This window comes from Aspergillus lentulus (genome assembly GCF_001445615.1).
Source record: "Aspergillus lentulus DNA, contig: Alt04, strain: IFM 54703, whole genome shotgun sequence".
Lineage (NCBI taxonomy): Eukaryota > Fungi > Ascomycota > Eurotiomycetes > Eurotiales > Aspergillaceae > Aspergillus > Aspergillus lentulus.
The window spans coordinates 2,517,261-2,534,369 of NW_028322122.1; the positions used below are offsets into that span (position 1 = coordinate 2,517,261).

General features: G+C 49.3%; 6 protein-coding genes across 6 annotated transcripts; 2 read left to right on the forward strand and 4 right to left on the reverse strand.

Annotated features, from left to right (window-relative positions):
• Window positions 1-159: 159 nt before the first annotated feature.
• On the reverse strand, window positions 160-1,127 carry racA (putative Rho GTPase Rac; the record flags this gene model as incomplete). The annotated part of the gene is made up of 6 exons (XM_089599261.1): window positions 160-220; window positions 281-513; window positions 564-771; window positions 833-891; window positions 988-1,020; window positions 1,095-1,127. The coding sequence occupies 6 exons, from the start codon at window positions 1,125-1,127 to the stop codon at window positions 160-162; spliced, it is 627 nt and encodes a 208-aa protein (XP_089456407.1).
• Window positions 1,128-3,457: 2,330 nt separating this feature from the next.
• ALT_2127 (transcription factor domain-containing protein) lies at window positions 3,458-5,634 on the reverse strand (the record flags this gene model as incomplete). The annotated part of the gene is made up of 7 exons (XM_089599262.1): window positions 3,458-3,666; window positions 3,737-4,246; window positions 4,303-4,568; window positions 4,635-5,072; window positions 5,135-5,443; window positions 5,506-5,552; window positions 5,632-5,634. 7 exons carry the CDS (start codon window positions 5,632-5,634, stop codon window positions 3,458-3,460), a joined length of 1,782 nt encoding a protein of 593 aa, XP_089456408.1.
• Window positions 5,635-7,035: 1,401 nt separating this feature from the next.
• On the forward strand, window positions 7,036-9,572 carry rgd1 (putative Rho GTPase activator (Rgd1); the record flags this gene model as incomplete). Its single annotated transcript, XM_089599263.1, has 8 exons — window positions 7,036-7,206; window positions 7,289-7,342; window positions 7,419-8,300; window positions 8,352-8,898; window positions 8,959-9,102; window positions 9,165-9,283; window positions 9,321-9,391; window positions 9,461-9,572. 8 exons carry the CDS (start codon window positions 7,036-7,038, stop codon window positions 9,570-9,572), a joined length of 2,100 nt encoding a protein of 699 aa, XP_089456409.1.
• Window positions 9,573-10,296: 724 nt separating this feature from the next.
• Window positions 10,297-11,451, reverse strand: ALT_2129 (uncharacterized protein; the record flags this gene model as incomplete). The annotated part of the gene is made up of 3 exons (XM_033562010.2): window positions 10,297-10,795; window positions 10,863-10,970; window positions 11,063-11,451. 3 exons carry the CDS (start codon window positions 11,449-11,451, stop codon window positions 10,297-10,299), a joined length of 996 nt encoding a protein of 331 aa, XP_033417901.2.
• Window positions 11,452-11,622: 171 nt separating this feature from the next.
• Window positions 11,623-13,137, forward strand: ALT_2130 (uncharacterized protein; the record flags this gene model as incomplete). Its single annotated transcript, XM_033562011.2, has 5 exons — window positions 11,623-11,663; window positions 11,921-12,452; window positions 12,553-12,608; window positions 12,667-12,814; window positions 12,886-13,137. The coding sequence occupies 5 exons, from the start codon at window positions 11,623-11,625 to the stop codon at window positions 13,135-13,137; spliced, it is 1,029 nt and encodes a 342-aa protein (XP_033417902.2).
• A 691-nt stretch (window positions 13,138-13,828) lies between these two features.
• ALT_2131 (eukaryotic translation initiation factor eIF-1) lies at window positions 13,829-16,054 on the reverse strand (the record flags this gene model as incomplete). Its single annotated transcript, XM_089599264.1, has 10 exons — window positions 13,829-13,977; window positions 14,040-14,132; window positions 14,226-14,300; window positions 14,541-14,595; window positions 15,451-15,467; window positions 15,534-15,643; window positions 15,709-15,725; window positions 15,787-15,818; window positions 15,894-15,944; window positions 16,018-16,054. The coding sequence occupies 10 exons, from the start codon at window positions 16,052-16,054 to the stop codon at window positions 13,829-13,831; spliced, it is 636 nt and encodes a 211-aa protein (XP_089456410.1).
• Between the last annotated feature and the right edge of the window lie 1,055 nt (window positions 16,055-17,109).

Below are 17,109 nucleotides of genomic sequence, written 5' to 3' on the forward strand. Positions count from 1 at the left end.
GGAAAGAAGCTCATCAGGATCATGACATGTGACAGAGAAAGCGAGAAAGAAATATGAACACAGTTGGAACAATCATCAAGGGGATCATTGCAAAACCTTCAACTATCCCAGACGCCGAATTAGTTGTTATGATTAGATGATGAAAAGCTGAAAATGAGTCTACAGAATGGTGCACTTCTTGCTCTTCGGTTTTGCGGCAGGTCGGGGGTTGAGGACAGCACTGGCGATGTAATTAGCATCGGGAACAACGTCACGACCACGGGGCCAATGCCAAACATACCGAATGGCTTCATCAAAGACGCTTTTGAGGTTGCGTTGCGTGAGGGCAGAACATTCGAGATACTTGTGCGCTCGGATCTCCTTGGCGACGGCCAGGGCTTGCTCGTACGAGACAGGCTCCATCTTTCTCTGCCGGAGGGATTCTGCCGTCGCGGGATCGTCTCTCAGATCCAGCTTGGTACCAACAAGGATGATGGGAACATTGGGAGCATGGTGCTCGATCTCGGGGTACCACTACTTGAACGGTTAGTCGAAGCGATTCATTCGCTAAGCTGTGAGCGCACAGCAGCTGACAGGGGAGAGTTAAGCACCTTTGCCTTGACGTTGTCAAACGAGGAAGGGCTGACAATGGAGAAGCAGATGAGGAAGACGTCGGTTTGAGGGTAGGACAATGGTCTCAGTCGGTCATAATCTTCTTGTCCAGCAGTATCCCACAGTCCCAAGCTGATGGGTCTGCCATCTACCATCACACTGGCCGTATAGTTGTCAAATCTGGAAGTCGGGTCAACAACAGGCTCCGAATGAGATCAGCGCAAGGGAGGAAGCCACGGACACGGTAGGGATGTATTCTCCGGGGAATGCGTTGGTTGTGTACGAGATGAGGAGGCATGTCTATCATATTCTAGGTTAGCTGCTGTCATTTACCAGGTAAAGATAGCACCAGGCAATATCTCATGGGGAAGGGAGAAGAAGAGGGAAAGCACTTACTTTTCCAACTGCACCATCACCTGTCACCACACACTGTAAGGTCAACCTGTTAGCCGCGGTCTGGTCAACCGACTAACAATTCCATGGGATATCTCGCGAGTTCTAACCTTTAATGACTGAGTAGCGGGTCCGGACGCCATGGTTTTGTTGTTGGTATTAAGGGTATATGCACAGAGAAGAAAATCACAATGAGGATATGATGATGGACAGCTTGTAAAGATGAACCAAAATGATAGCGATCAATTAGCGTCGCGAAGTGAATTATTGGGGGTTTTAGCGTCAAGTGAAGGCGGATGGGGCGATAATAATCTTTAAGGGTATATCTGCAAAAGGAGAAGTCAAATGAGTCAGGACAATGCAATTGTATACGACAAGGAGCACATAAAAAGTTTTTAGAAGAGATAGCAAACAAGCTGAAGACGGCAAAGGACAAAAAGAGGACAAAAAAGGGTCATTGAGCAGCGAAACAGGACGAGATCGAGGGGCGGAGGTCTTTGTGGTTGGGGGGGAAGACAAGAGAGGGGGCTAATCGGGACGAGCGAGGGTAGCTCGATTGCGGTCCGTGTAGAGGGAGAACCAGACTGGATAGCTCACCTTTAGGAGGTTCAGCAATCTGTCACTTTGTATACAGATCAAGGTACTTTTGGTCCACCAATATTACTTGCAGGAAGGTGCAGAAATCAGCGATAAAAGAGTTGCTCCCGAGGATGTTCCCGACGCTCAGTGTTTGATGGAAGCTCTAAATTTCATGCGATCTTTATACACTGTAGTATGCACCCATAATCAGGACTTTAGGAGCGGGAATGAGGCAAGATAACAGAGACGTCCAGTCAGATCCTATGGAGAGTGAAGGCAGATTGATGATGGCTGGTATTTGATTGATCATTGGTACAGCCTTCTTTAATATATTGATGATCAAGTCCAGGCTACCCAAGATCTTACAAGTAAAGTACCTGCGAACTACCTATGTCAGTGTCTGTATTGCAAGTCCCCAGCCTTTTCTTTGTAAGGTAGTTTTGACTGGGTCTGTCACTGCCTGAGGCGCTTGCGACAGTTCAAGCAGAAGTAGAAGTCATACACTCGTACTACTTGCTTAGTGGAACAGAATGATCAATTTGATCAGTTGAGCACAGATATACTATCATGTTCCTCAATTGCCTTTATAACGACAGTCCTGTAGTTCTCCTCGTCTGAGACTGTTGAAAATCCAAATGCAGAATTATTAATATTCTAGATATCTTTCAGGCAACTGTTGATACCTCTATTTTTGTTTTAGGATCAAGGGGGTTTGACCCAAACGAACCATGGAATATTGAAGGCAAGGTATGGAAGTACTCCGTCCTAATAGGGTGCCATTATTGCTCCCGAAAACCCATTTTCTCTTCCAGACTCACTCTCCGTCCATCTGCTCTGGCATTAAGCGAGAGTAAGTTGATACTTGGTAGCGAACGACCTAGCTAGTATATTGAGGTCTAGCTGGATAGTACCTCAGTGCTTAGACTATGGAATATCCGCCATTAATATCTCCTATGCGCCATGCACTGTAGACTAGATCATATCGCATTAGAAAATACCTCCAGCAATCATCACTATTGGACGCCGTGTCCCCCATTATTTGACCGCCACCGAAGCCCTCTTAACCAGTAGAAAACGAGAAACAGTACTTAACCTCCCAATTATCCAGTCCATCTAGCCTTGCTCCTTCAAGGTCGCTAGGTTGCCATGAGCATGGGGTGACATTATCGCGTCTTGGCTGCATCGCAAGGACATCCCTGACCATCATCAGCATCCAGCGCTGAATAGGACTTCTAGTCATTGGCTCATGCTTGATAAGAGGACAATATCCATTGTTCCATCTGCTTAAAGTTAAGCCCTACTGATCATCTGAGACGGATGTGCTTTGAGTTGTACTTCGTATCACCATACAAGCAGCCATATGGCAGTACACAGGTATGCTTATTGGCTTCCTCATCAACGGGCGCGCTTATATATGGTCTGTGTGTTCCCAGAGCGGACCTCGTCCAGTAATCCGATCTCCCAGCCGTTTAGACAGCAACATCTCATATTCGAATTATATCCGCAGTAGTCTTCAAGACATGCACTTCATTGAAAACTCCATCGTAACCGTCGGTTCCAGTAAATGCAATGCGCGCCAAGCCTTGACACAAGAACTGGGCAGTTTCCATGTTATGTATGATAGGTGGGGCCGAGCAATCACTGTCCTGATTTACAGCCTCGGCAAGTGTGATCCGAGAGATCTTCCTTTCATGAACTCTCAATCGAGAATCGTGTCACCTTTTTTGCACGTCCTAAATCAAATGGTATCACGCAAGTATTCTATATACACAAGATGGAGTCGTAATAGATATCTGTGAGCTCCTGCCAGTTGGCACTTGCTCGCCTGGACAGCGAAGATCATTGGTTTTGTTTTTGTTCATGTGTAGTTTCACATACCGACCCGTCATCATAGCTACATGACCGGCGGTGCAACGAAAGAATCGGGAATCCCATCAAAGACCCAGTTGAGGGAGTCAAAAACTTCGGAGAACCCTGCTTCACTAATGAAGGCCCCTTGGTCGAAATTGGGCGGATAGATTAAACCAGTTTCATCTAGCGTATCATCCTGCTGCCGGGTGACAGTGCCTGCGGCCGCCGATATGTTTGGGTTGGCCACTGTGACTGCACAAAGTCAGCTTTACACGGTCGTTCCAACGGCGAGAATACGGACTAGACATATGAATAAACTAACCTTGTGAGTCCTCGATGCTTCGCATAGGCCTGAATCTCTGCCGCCAGCGCCAGACCGTGTCATAGACATGACTCATGCTCATTCTGCAGCGAACTTTCAGCTCCAAGATATTATCGCCCGGAGAGTTTGCTGCGTCGTTTGCATTCCACATCTGAGCCAAAATATCGGCCAGGCGAACAGGGCGATCATGATCCATAACACTTATCCGTCGGATGGCCGAGATGGCTCCATTGAACAGTAATTTGCCGTGATCGAAGTCGATATGACGGCTGAAATCACTCTTCAACAGCTTCATAAGGGCGAAGGCAGCAGAGACTATCATCTGAAGGATATAGTTGGTGGCGTGGCCAATCAGTTCTCCAGGAGATGTCTCCAAGTCCAAAACTCGTCCGAGGAATGACGTCGTGGCGATGAAAAGCTTTGTCAAATCTTCACCACGTGGATTAGAACCAAGGAACACAAAGTATCTCAGGTGCAACTCCGCGGCTCGCAGATGGATCATATTGATGTCTGAAGATGACAATTTAGCGGCGGCTCAACAACAACAGCAGTTCAAATGTCCATACGTGATATGTCTCGACCAAAGTCGACCTCCATCTCCCGGAGTTCACTCTCCAGAAGCTGCACGATTAACAACTTCTCCGAACTCATGAATTCGGCTGGCTCAGGCTTTCCGCTATATAATGCCTTTGTCACGCGGTCACAGAACTTTTCAATCCGCAATCGGATTCGCAAGTCATCCGAAGGATTGTAATCAGCGTCTCGGAGAGATGGTGGCTCAAGCGCCCAATCATAGATGGTGCCCGGAGGCTGTCCGTAGCCGGTTGCGACGCTGCAAAGGGCATCTTATCAACATCCAAGACGCTTGACGTTGCTGGCAGGGATCGCCATTACTTACTTCTGAGCCACAATATTACAGATAGCCCATGTCTGTAAACGATCCTTCACTGCTTCTCCTTGAGCTTCCATTCGGAAAGTCGTAAACTCCTCCGCCTGGACAGGCCGATGCAGACCCAGCTGCATCGCAATCTGCATCATTAGTCCGCTAAGCATAAAGGTAGCATCGGTCCTTTGACTCGTTGTAGGCAGCGGCCACGTGCAAAGTAGGCATAAAGCCTTGACCACACGGTAGTCTTGAGGAACTCCTGTAAGGGTCGACCAAAGAAGCCTGCTGAAAGGCCCAGTCAGTGAACTCAGAAGACCCGGTTCGGATGGCGCTCGACGACTAGCGATGCAAATGATCGTCCAGGCTTGCAAGCGGTTGCGGCGCAGATACTCCTCGGGGGGCTTTTGAGGGTTTAGAAGGGGGAGAAAGGGGTGGTAATATGTGAAGTATCTAGCGGGTCGTTAACAGACACCAGTCCCTTTTGAAAAGAGAAGGGGGAAGTGGGCAAGTACTGGTCAAACAATCGTGCTACTCGTTGTCTGGAGAGGGTGATATCTTCCAGCCTCCAAGGACTGTCATCCTGGGAGATGATGGAACTGTCTCTGGGTAAACCCAAAGGAGCTGGCAGAGGTTGCGGTTCCAAGGGAGCAGAGAGAGGACGACTCCGACTGGAGAGCGTGGAGTCTGGGCCACAGTACACATCCTCTGAACACTGCGACATTTCATCGCTGGCATTGGCCTCCACCGTCTGAGGCCGTTCACCATTGATAGCGAGCCGTCGACGGAGTTCTGCGATCTCCTTTTCCATCTCAGCGTTACGTCTGTCAAAGAGTCAGACAGGAAAAGGGTACTCGAGTATAGATCCGTATTGTAGAAGACTTACCTCCGCTTGGAGATTCGCTTGAATGTAGGCTCAACCTTGCATTCTATCTGAAGGCGCCGACAGCGCGAACATGCGGCTGCCGGCGTCTGAACAATATCACATCGAAGCTATTGAAATTCAACATACCATGTTCAGCCAGCTGTCGAGGACAAAAAGGAAAGTCTTTTGATCGTGTATATGAGGGTGGGCTATTTCATTTTGGGCCATTCAACACCGCGAGCCCAGTAGCCAAGGACTGATTAGCTCACCTTTTGCTGTTTACACTCGTTACAGGCCTTTCTACTACCACCCCGCCGTTTTCCAGTGATTTGCGGGGGCACCTTCTCCATCTCGCAAAGTTCCGAACTCCTATTTGGGAAATCGAAGCCTGTCACCGGCCGGGGAAGCCTCGGCGTGTTCCGAAAGTCGCTGGTGGTACCCGGGGGGGTTATCAAACTTGCTTGTGGAGGCAGCCCATTTGGTGCTATGACACCCCGGAACTCCAGATCCATCAGTATGAAGTAAGAAAAATTCGCCCAACGGTATTGTACCGCGGAGTGCCGTTAACACATGCAAAAAAGTGTGGTATTGACACAAGGAATGTGCTTAGGTGCCGGAAATCGGCAGAAAAACGGGGTGATCCCTTAAGCGCGAAACTCGGCGGTTCTGGGGAAATTGCTGACTCATTCTTGTGCCTGAGGCAAGCAATTGGGTCCTTGTCTTATATGAAATGGACGGAACTACAATCGCAGTCGAACAGCCTCAGTCGACAAGAATTATAAATCCTTGATATACTCTGTATTCTGACCAAGGACGTTCTTCTATGACCAGGATTTTCTCGGTCTTGCGCCAATGCGGCTTAGTCTGTACTCTGTCGGTGCTCCAGCCCGTACGGAGCAGAGCGTACCAAATGAATACTACACACTAGCAGGTAGCAGGGGAGGTCCGAAGACAAGCTTCAGTTCTCATGACTAATGATCGGTTCTTACCAGAGTCCCAGTCTAACTAAGTATCATGTTCAATACCATCACGAGTTCACGACTGACCAAGTGCCATCAAGAACGGCATCTCAAGGGCCTAGGAAGGCACAATCCCCGCCATTTCCCATGACGTATATACGAGTTGGTCTTTCATTCCAGTGACCAACCCCTCCAACTCTTTGAGCTTTTTGAATGCTTCAATCATCAAGAGGCTAAGGTGCCTTACTTACCTAGTTACTTAGGTACCTAGCGTCACGTTAACCTGTCGAATAAAGCATGTTCTGTAAGGTACCTCAGCGGTTGAAACCTAAGGTACCAAGCCTCCACTAAGGCAAGCCCTCCACTCCATCCCCACCGCCAGCCATACTGCCGCTCTGCCAACGAACCATCCGCATCCGCACCAGCATATTATTATTAGTAGCATCCCGTACTCCGTACTCCCCACCATTTAGGCTTCCGCAATTCGACAAAGCGATTTCTTGTAGACTCTTGCCTATCCACTCATCTTCGAAAACACGAGTGTGTGCTTGATTCACAGTTAGCCACCGTCAATTCTCAAGCAGGATTTTCTATGGCAGACGTTGCTACTCCCGATGGCTCAGCGCCAATTATTCCAGTGCTCAGGGATCCTGACGCGCCACCATCGAGTGCTGGCTCTGCGGGACTGTCTGAAGTTCGTCCGGGGCCACCGCCTATGACAGAGGAGGTGAAAGCTCGCCTGGACAAAGTCATTTACTCCGATGTAGGTTACTCATATCATAGCTTCATCCCACAATGCGCGAGACGGAGCACTTGCCGCTGACCCAAGCTCTCAATATCTTTAGATCGGTATCACAACGCTCCTGGCACGATTGAAGCAGAGCGTAGCTTCTGCGAAGGTGCGTTCTGGCCACCTTATGCCAAGCCCTCCGATCCTACTGTTAGAAAAGAGTGCGCTGACCGAAAGATATGCAGGATTTCTCGGCATTTCTCAAAAAGCGATCCTCTCTGGAGGAAGAACATGCGCAGGGTCTGAGGAAGCTGTCTCGCTCTCTTAATGACGCTGCCAACCGTCCCGACAATCGCCAAGGCACTTATGGCTCCAGCTACAATGATCTCAATCGATTCCACGAACGCATGGCGGACCATGGACTTCAATTCGCAGTATCTCTGCAGCAGATGGCTGACGACCTCCACGAGCTCGCCACGAATATCGAGAAGGGACGCAAACAATGGAAACAGACCGGTCTGAGCGCGGAGAAAAGGGTTACTGAGGCTGAGGCGGCAGCGGAGAAAGCAAAGGCCAAGTACGAATCTCTTGCGGAGCAGTATGATCGCGTGAAAACCGGGGACAAACAGGGTGGGAAATTCGGCTTGAAGGGACATAAATCTGCTGCCCAACACGAAGAAGAGCTGTTGCGCAAAGTGCAAAATGCGGACGGGGATTATGCTGCCAAGGTCACGGCCGCACAAGCGGCTCGACGAGAATTGATTTCCACCCATCGTCCGCAGGCTGTGCAGAACATCCAGAAATTGATTGCAGAGTGCGACTCTGGTCTTACGTTGCAGCTACAAAAGTTCGGTATGATTGTCATGCGTCTCGGCATTGAAACCGATTTCTCGATCTTTGCGCTAACTCATGCTCCAGCGACATTTAATGAGAAATTGCTGCTAGGACAAGGCTTATCCATTACGCCTTTAGATGAGGGTGCTGGCAGTGGCTCTATTGGACCCAGGAGCCTGTATGAGGTGGTACGGCAGATTGACAACCAGAAGGACTTCCAGGATTATATTCTCAGCTACGAACATAATCCGGGTGCGGTGACTTCGGAGCAGGTTCAGTACCAACGTCATCCGGTAGGTTAAATTTTATCAATCGTTATTACCTGCATGCTCATCCCGTGTTAGACACTTGGAGGTACGCCCATCCCCGTTGCTCCGGCCTCACAGCCTTCCACACAGAACAAGCGCCAGTCAACCATGTTTCCTTCATCATTTTCCCAACAACATCTTCCTATCGGCCAGCCCTCCACTCAGCCATCTGGACCGGCTGCGGCCCCGTCTCCGGCACCAGCGTCCGCTCAAAGCACCCAGCCATCGTCTTTTCAGCCACATCCAGACTCCTTCTCCTCGCCACCCCCATTTCAACCACCTTATCCGACCTCTTCTGGATTACCGGCTCAAGATCAGCACAATGTGAACAAACCGCCCGTTACGGCACCGGCTAATCCTTTGCCTCCACCTGGAAACAGCTTCCAACAGAATCTCCCTCCTCTGAGGCCGGTCTTCGGGGTATCATTGGAAGATCTATACGCCAGAGATGGGACTGCCGTACCAATGATTGTTTACCAATGCCTCCAGGCAATAGAATTATTTGGGTTGGATGTGGAAGGCATTTACCGTCTCTCGGGGAGCGCCAATCACATCAACCATATGAAGTCCCTTTTCGACAACGGTATGTGTAACCGCAGTTTAACCCGCCTCTCTGCCAAACGCTGACCTCTGTGGGTGACAGACTCGTCACAAGTGGATTTTACGAATCCCGAGAGCTTCTATCATGACGTCAATAGTGTCGCCGGGCTGCTGAAACAGTTCTTTAGAGAACTGCCTGATCCCTTGTTCACTTCCCGATACTATTCTGATTTCATTAATGCAGCTCGTAAGTACCTCAAATCGAACCCAGGTTGCCATGTGACAAGAGCTGACACGTATTTTCCGAAGGGATCGATGATGACATCCAGCGTAGGGATTCACTACATGCACTCGTCAATAACCTTCCAGATGCGCACTACGCCACGCTGAGGGCTCTGATACTGGCAAGTGATTCCGCTTTCACCCATGTTTCTATCCTCCAGGGTCTAATTTGCTCGATTCTAGCACCTCAACAAAGTCCAAGAACATTACATGAATAATCGTATGAATGCAGGGAATATTGCAATCTGCTTTGGGTAAGTCGCCGACCCCATCCCCTCATATTCGTTCTCTGCGAGACTTCGGAAGCTGACAAGCATCACTAGACCTACTCTCATGGGTGCCAGTTCCGGCGGCAACATTGCCGATGCCGGTTGGCAGGTCCGCGTTATTGAGACCATTCTGGTCAATACCTTCCAGATATTCGATGATGACTAGATTTTGCTCTCCCTATCAGACTGGGAGCTCTATGACATTTCATGACTCATGCTTAGGGGTTCAGAAGTCATGTCTGTCGGACTCTGTTGCGCTGCAGATTGCACATTTCAAACGTCCTTCTTGATTCCCCCGTCATAATTCCAACCGTTTTCACATAGCCCGCGATGTAAATATTGTTTCTTTGATGTTGGATCGACTGTCTTCTGATGAGATACCACCCATGTTTCATAATTCACCTTACTTCAGGACATGGTATGTATTTCTGCCTTGAACGTATTGGCGGTCCAACTTTGGGATATATCCAGTAATTACATGAATAACGAGAAATGCAAAATTGATATGGTACAGTTCATAACGAGATCTAATGGTCCAGACTCCCTATATCCCGCTGAATAATACAAATCATAAGGAATGTGAGGAGATGATCCCAAGTCGAAAGAAGGCACGACCAGAGATTCTGCATAAGTATAACACATGCGAGAATGGAAAGTAGCCGGCACTTGGATAGCTATGAAGCCGCCCACATGCAGGCGATTTGCAATCGAGAAGAGCATGGCAATTCTTCTCAATAACTCAATGCGGACAACACTTGTTGTTCCCCGGGTTGATAACAGAAGGGAGACTTCTTCTCAAGACGAGCGGCCCCGAACGCACTGGCATAGGCGGATTCGAACTGCGACATGGCGCAGTGAATTAAGTGATAGGTTGAAAAGGATGATTCACATCATTTCTTTCCTGTCATCATGTCCTTCATAGCATCCATGCGCTCGGAAAGTGTGAGTCCCGGGGCAAAGAAGGGGCTGTCGAGATCTTCGACAGTCGTGGGAGTGGCATGGCCCCAGATACGCCATTCTTGTTCTTCACCAGTCCAACGAAGTTTCTGGATAACGATATATTCCGTGCAGTCTTGCTGCTTAGCTGGCGCAGGCTGTGCGGCGACAGCACTTTCAGCACCGCGCTTGGTGGGGATAGTGACCTTACTCGTTGACTGACGGCTAGTGATGCGCACAACGACCTGTCGTACTCCAGAATCAGGCAAGTCTGGAATTTGCGTGGCACGATCAGCCAAGACGCGAAGGCCAGTGAAGAGCGTGCCTGGTGTGCGATTGTACTTGTCCAGGGCCCAAGTGACCCTCTCATCCTTCGGACGGCTGGCTATGCGGGAGCTGAGGTTATTCGCGAGGCCGCTGCAACAGATCTTGCGCAGGGTATTGACATCTCCGCTATAGGCCATCAAAAAAACTGGTTAATTGACTGCGCAAAGCTCGAGGTGATATGATGAGGACTTACTCAGCAAAAGCACTATACATCCGCTGATGTAGCTCGCGAGCAACCTGGCGCCGCTCCTTCAGGCGCAGCGGTAGTCCCTTGTTGATCCATTTGCTGTAAGCGATGAGCCTGGTATAGGTCAGCACCGGACTGGTTTAGAGAAACCCCATGCCACGCGAAAGTTTTCCCGGATAGCCGTAGACGAGGAACGGCACACATACCCAAGGAAGTTCTGAACCGCATTCTTCAGCCATAGCCACTCAAGCTGTATGCGTTCTTTCGGCTTTTGAAAGATTGATGGCATGTCTCTCCACAGAGGTCGAATGAAAGTGCCGGGCAAGAGGCCAATGTCTTGTGGTAGTTCCGACCTCGACAACTCTCTTCCTCTGGTTCTCATACTCGGTTGTGCAGGCTGCTTAACTGAAATATTCTGCGGTATGCCAGACAGGCCCCGCTGGGCCATCTGAGACTGAGAGAAAAAGCGGCATTGGCAATATGCTACAACTGGGGAACTCGGCGAAGGCGCGGATTGATAGAACTCGGCAATGGGAGTGCCGGACCGCACAACCGTGCGCAAGGAGCTGGAAGAACGCCATAGGGAGGACGCCATTAGGGGCTGAGGTAACAGGAGCGCCGAACTGACGGACTGGACTCTGGGATGACCTGTTGGATGTGCAACAAATTATTCCATCCAACGATGGAAATCACGGGATGGGGCTGATCACATGACTGGCTTCTCCGCTGCGGGTCTCCAACCGGCGTTTTGGCATTTACCATCACAATGATCACTGAAGTCCGCGCGGCACACTGGCTTTTGAAAGTGTCAGGGCTGCATTCCTCTGACTTACTTGGCTACTTTTCACTCTCCTGAGCCATAAGTTTTGCAATTTTGCCCAGCCAGGAGCCTTTTGTTCTCGGAGAGGGAAAAATAGGAAAAGGGAACATCACGCCTTCAGCAAGGGGAACTGGCCCCCGCACAATCTAGCTTATCATTCTCTCGTTGGCGATCTCGCTGACCTTTCCCCCCTTTCTTTCTTCTGGGTGTGATTGCGCAGCGGCCGCATATGCCGTGGAATAAGGCTGGCTCCTCCTCGTCGTGATGCCGCTCCTCCGCCCTTCCCCCTCCATAATCGGATTCCTTCTGAGCCTGATATAAATACTCCCCGTTCGGACTCGAATCAATCACCACTCCCGCCTTCGTACTCTTCAGTTCGCAACTCAAGAGGCGAGCTTCGAGATAAAGGCGTGGCTTCGACGTCTACTGTACCCGCCATTGTCCCTCCATCCCCGGCCTCACCTGCATCACAACTTCCCCTCAGCAACGATGCAGGACGCACCGCTCCCTCTTCGGCGCTTCATCCTCGCGTGGCCGTCATTTTGGGAGTTGACAGGAAGTGGCACGCGCCTCTGCTGGTCTGTCGAGCGCTGAGCACGGTGCCTGCTGCATGGTGGGGTCTGCGGTGTGCTTTCACTTTTCTGGCTGAGCTTCTTCACATACGGCCGGGGATGGGACGGGAAGGCTGGGCGGCAGCAATTATCGGGAGTGTTGGACAAGATTGGGATGTAGAGAGGAGATTTAGAGTGACGGAGGTGGCATTGGCTATTATGTGGGTATGTAGAATGGAGATGATTCTCGCGACCTATGGACCCTTTGCCCTCTAGTCCATCCGGAAGGTTTAAGGCTTTTGCTGACCATTGACCTTCTCCATAGTGCTGCGCATCCGCATATCTTTCTTATTTTTTTGCAGATTGCATGATGTCTCGATGGTTCGTTTTCGTTCTGAGCCGCCTGTTTCCTTCCGGGTTGCTGATCACTCTCTGGCAGGCTTTTGAATTATACCCCACCGGCTGTTGTCATTCGTCTTCTTACAACAAACGGGCTGATCGCTTACATTACTTCTTGGGTTCTTTACCTCTCCGGTGCATCGTCAGATCCACGTCTTCTTCTACCGGCATGGATATCGATCACAACAGTACGTACGACCCTGTCTCCCTAATTATGTACTTTCAAACCGGTTGAAAATACTGACATCTTGAATCGAAGACCCTTACCTTCCTCTACCACGCTACTCAAAACCACGCAACAATCAAGCGTGAGACAACCGCATCGTTGTTGGTGGTATCAGTTGCCAGCTTCGTCAGTATGTCCTCACTTCTTCTGCAGCTACACTTGACCCGCGAAAACGAGCCAGAGGTACCCTTGTTCGTGATCACGCGGAAGTTGTGGGACTGGGCTGTTGCGATATTCCTTCGTATGCGAGTTGCGGATGCAAGGGCTGGAGCTAGGGAGCTGTAAATATGGTTGCAAACATGATCTTTTCTCTGTTTACTAGACAATATCTGCGAGCCTCGCGACAGCCTTCGTCTTCGTTGAGCCCGTGTCTATGATGGGAACGACGGGCTTTCGTCGATAGAATAGGATTTACTTTGCCAAATCTGAGTACTGGTCATCCGTCGAACATATTGCACCGATAACGAAACCGTGTTAAGTAATATTACCAAAACAGGTACAAAGAGTCAAAGAAACATGAATCGACGAAACAGAGAGGAGCCAGAGGAAGTCCCTCTCTAAGACGTCTGCTGCGCAAAACAGGCCGTCACAGACTGCGAAGCAGCACGACATAAAAGTTGAAAACAGAAAAAAAACATCTATGCAGATAATGGGTATCTACCAACGCCTCGTTCCTTCGCTAATCCCGTTCCTAGAAAAACAGTCGAGTCAAGAAAATAAGAGAATCTGAGACCCGCTTCAAGTGAGTCGTCCGCTCACGAGGGAGCAAAGGATTAACTTTGAGCGCGTCATTTCGACATGGCCCAAGTCCAAAGTGCCGGGCACAGAGATGGTTAGGAGTAGAGACCAAGCAGTTTTGGCAAGCACCACGCAGGTTCAGACCAGGGATGGACAAGACAACATGCTCCCTATCCCAACCACTCAGAGGGCGATGTAGACTGGGAAGAAGGGACCGGAACGGGGCGTGGCGTCTAAATTAGAACCCATGGACTTTGATGGTCTTGGCATCGAGCTCGAGACCTTCCTTCTTGTCGGTCAAGAACTCCTGAACATCCTTACGCTGGTCTCCTTGCAGCTGAATCACCTCTCCCATCTCAGAGTCATTGACGATAGTGCCATTGCATGCTAGAAAAGCGTTAGCTGTTTGAGTCTTCCAATTTCTGTTGAAGGCCGTGGCAACAACATACCGAACTTCTTCTTGATAACCTTCAAGATCTTCTTCTGATCGAACTTCTTAGGAAGACCCTGAACTGTGGTCAAGGTCTTGCGACCATTGCGTTCTGTTGAGGGCGACAGTTAGCAACCATTGTCTCAGGTAACAGAATCTACCATTGGCAACGGCAGATAAAATGAGTTGATGGATTGAGACGTACGCTGAATCCGTATATGGATGTAATTCTGAGACTGTTTAGTCTCGCCGGTGTCTTCGTCAGCTTCGGCGAAGGGGTCTGTGTAGAAGCACGTGTCAGCCTTAGGCTCTCATGACCTGAAAACTGCCCCGCCAAACCGTTCTGCAGCTCATATGATAAGACGAAGCGAGTAGCAACTCCATGAGGGTGGGTTGTCCATTAAGAATAGTATAAGTAGTGCCATTGTAACTCTGTGAGAGGCACCGTGATGTTCTCCCAGATTGGACCGCAGAAGGGACAGAATCGCAGGTAGTTAGGGGAGGTGGCAAAGTCACTTACCGAAGGTCTTGAGGTTTTCGATGGACATAAACTCGGCCTTTGGTCGTAAACGGCCCTTAAAAGCGGTGGATTATAAGTGAACGAGGTGAGAGATCAGATGTCTCTTTGTAGTTGCGAGAGATTGCGAGTTTGCGAACGGAGGGGAGCTGATCAAAAGTAGGATGGTGGTGTCAGAGAAAGAGATAGAAGAGGAACAGAAGAGCCTTTTGAGGGGCGCGCCTCGTTTTAGCGCCCTTGTGGGGGAAGGCGGTGTGGCACTGACTAAGCCACTCTGGCCCTCGCATATGGTATATTTATAACCTCTTCACTTTCGACTGGACCACGACTCAAATGGCAAAATAAGCTGTACCATGGATTTCACAGGCAGTGGATGGCGTCAAGTATCTGGAGTCCGACCTGGGGGTGGGTTTGTCCTTGACGTGGTGGCGAAGATCGCAAATTATGCTTGAGGGATAACTACATGATGGGTATGTATCAGCGGGTAATTTGCGAACATGGAATCATTCCATCATTTAGTAAGGTATTATTACATGAATTTGAATCCATAAATTACGAAAATATGGTCACAATGCCACACCGTGAATATATACCGTAGGAATAAGAAGGCTGTGGCAAGGGCACATGGCCTGGCTGATTTAGAGCACTTAGATGATTTTCTCCTGACTTGACCATTGTTTCAGCTTTAGTCTGTAGCATATCGTTTGTAACAACTAGCCTCGAAATGCGATTCGCGACTGATCCCTGTACGACTTAGTCGATATTTTAAGGTGAGGGTGAAGGAGAAGGAGCAGCAGCGGTGCTTCGTGCGGATGGAGGTGGCATAAATATGGGGAAATATGTCTGCGCGATGTGGTTAGAGATTGGTCGGGCTATTGAAGGGTTGAAAGGGAACCATATCTCGGTTACATACAACGACGAGCGCCATTACTGTAGAGATTTTCAGCTGTCAGTCATTTTCCGCGCTCACTTGCGGGGGAAGAGGGAGAGACGAACAAGACATCAGGACGGACATGTATGCAGGCGTAGCTGCCGACTTCTTTTGCTCAGGAGTTTCTCCGAGCCACGACTGGAGAGAGAAGACGAAAGAAACCCATCCAATCATCCTATGCACGCCGCGTACAGTAGTCAGATACAATAGCTTGGACCCGCTCGACGAGGTATCTCTCACCTATTCCGAGTGAACATCTACGGAGAGAAAGTCAGCATGCGTCGAAACCGTGACCAAGAGACTGCAGCTTTGACATACCGCGGCCATTGGCATAGTGCTAGACATCGCTCCTAACGCGGAGTATCAGCCAGATCATCCCTTTGCTGCACAAGTTTCCCAAATTCAAAAATCGAATGACTTTGTACCTGACATATCGGCCTCATTCTTATCCTTCGGCGGCTCGATGTAGGGGATGGCTACAGTTCGGGACTGATATTAGCGAAACTGCGCTCTTATGATCGACATTGGACTCAATTCAGGTAGACTTACCGAGGTCTAGCCTCCGCATATCTTTCTTTGACGCCATTTTTATGCTGATAATTCGAAGGATAGGCGCACGGCTTCTCTGAATAGAGCAGCGTGATAAGGGATGTTGTATTGATGGTTAGCCAAGCAATCATTCTGACGCCAGGACCAAAACGGCAAGGTTGGATGGAGGTTGGTTAGATAACCATCCGTAGATAATCCGTGGCGGACTGCGGGGAACACTTTGATGATCCATCATCCGTCCATGTTTATTGACCAGCAATGGATGCTGGTGAGCGTGATCTTTCATTTGATAAGACAGCAGTGGTCAAAGATCGACTGTATTGGGACCTGAACTGGAGTCGGCTATAAAAAGGGCTGGATTTTCGCGGGATCGTTAAAAGTGGACAACGAAGAACATCCGTGAAACCATACTATCAAAAACCAGACTATCAAGAGCATCTCTCAGCTGCTCAGCTAACTAGCGGCAGAGATAAAGCTCAACTGGTAGTTGGATCATCCATGATGACTTGTTATCACTCGGCTTATCGGGTTTGGTTTCCTCATTCCAATCCAGGACTTGCCCCGACGATCCCGACGAATGGTGCTGTAAAAATGGGATAGCGGCTGAACGATGGTCCTGATAATAGCTAGCAATCGAGAGATCCTCCAACTGCAAAGTAATATTAGGTTCACGATAGGCGACTGCGATACTAGTCATCGCACTACGAAACATCTATATATCGGCTTCCAATTCAACAGGCACTTTATCTGCTCATGTAAAAGACGTACTACTGGGCGATAGCCGCCCCCGTTACTGTTGCTCAATCACCTATTTGTTTGGCTAACTCGGCGCAGAAATTCACATGAACGTGATAGGCGTTGCAAATGATTCTATGAAGCCGGGAGAAAGCGCAGTTGGCCACCTCTGGGTTGCAGAAGATAGAAATGGCCTGTCGACTATCAACATAGGACACCTTCGTGCCTAACTTCCTCCCATCATCTCTACATGCATGAAGCACAGGTACAGCTGTAGATTCGCCATTCAGAAGCCAAAGGTATGCATAATGGTATCTTGAATACTTTACAGATATGATCTCCTGCATTTGAAAGGTC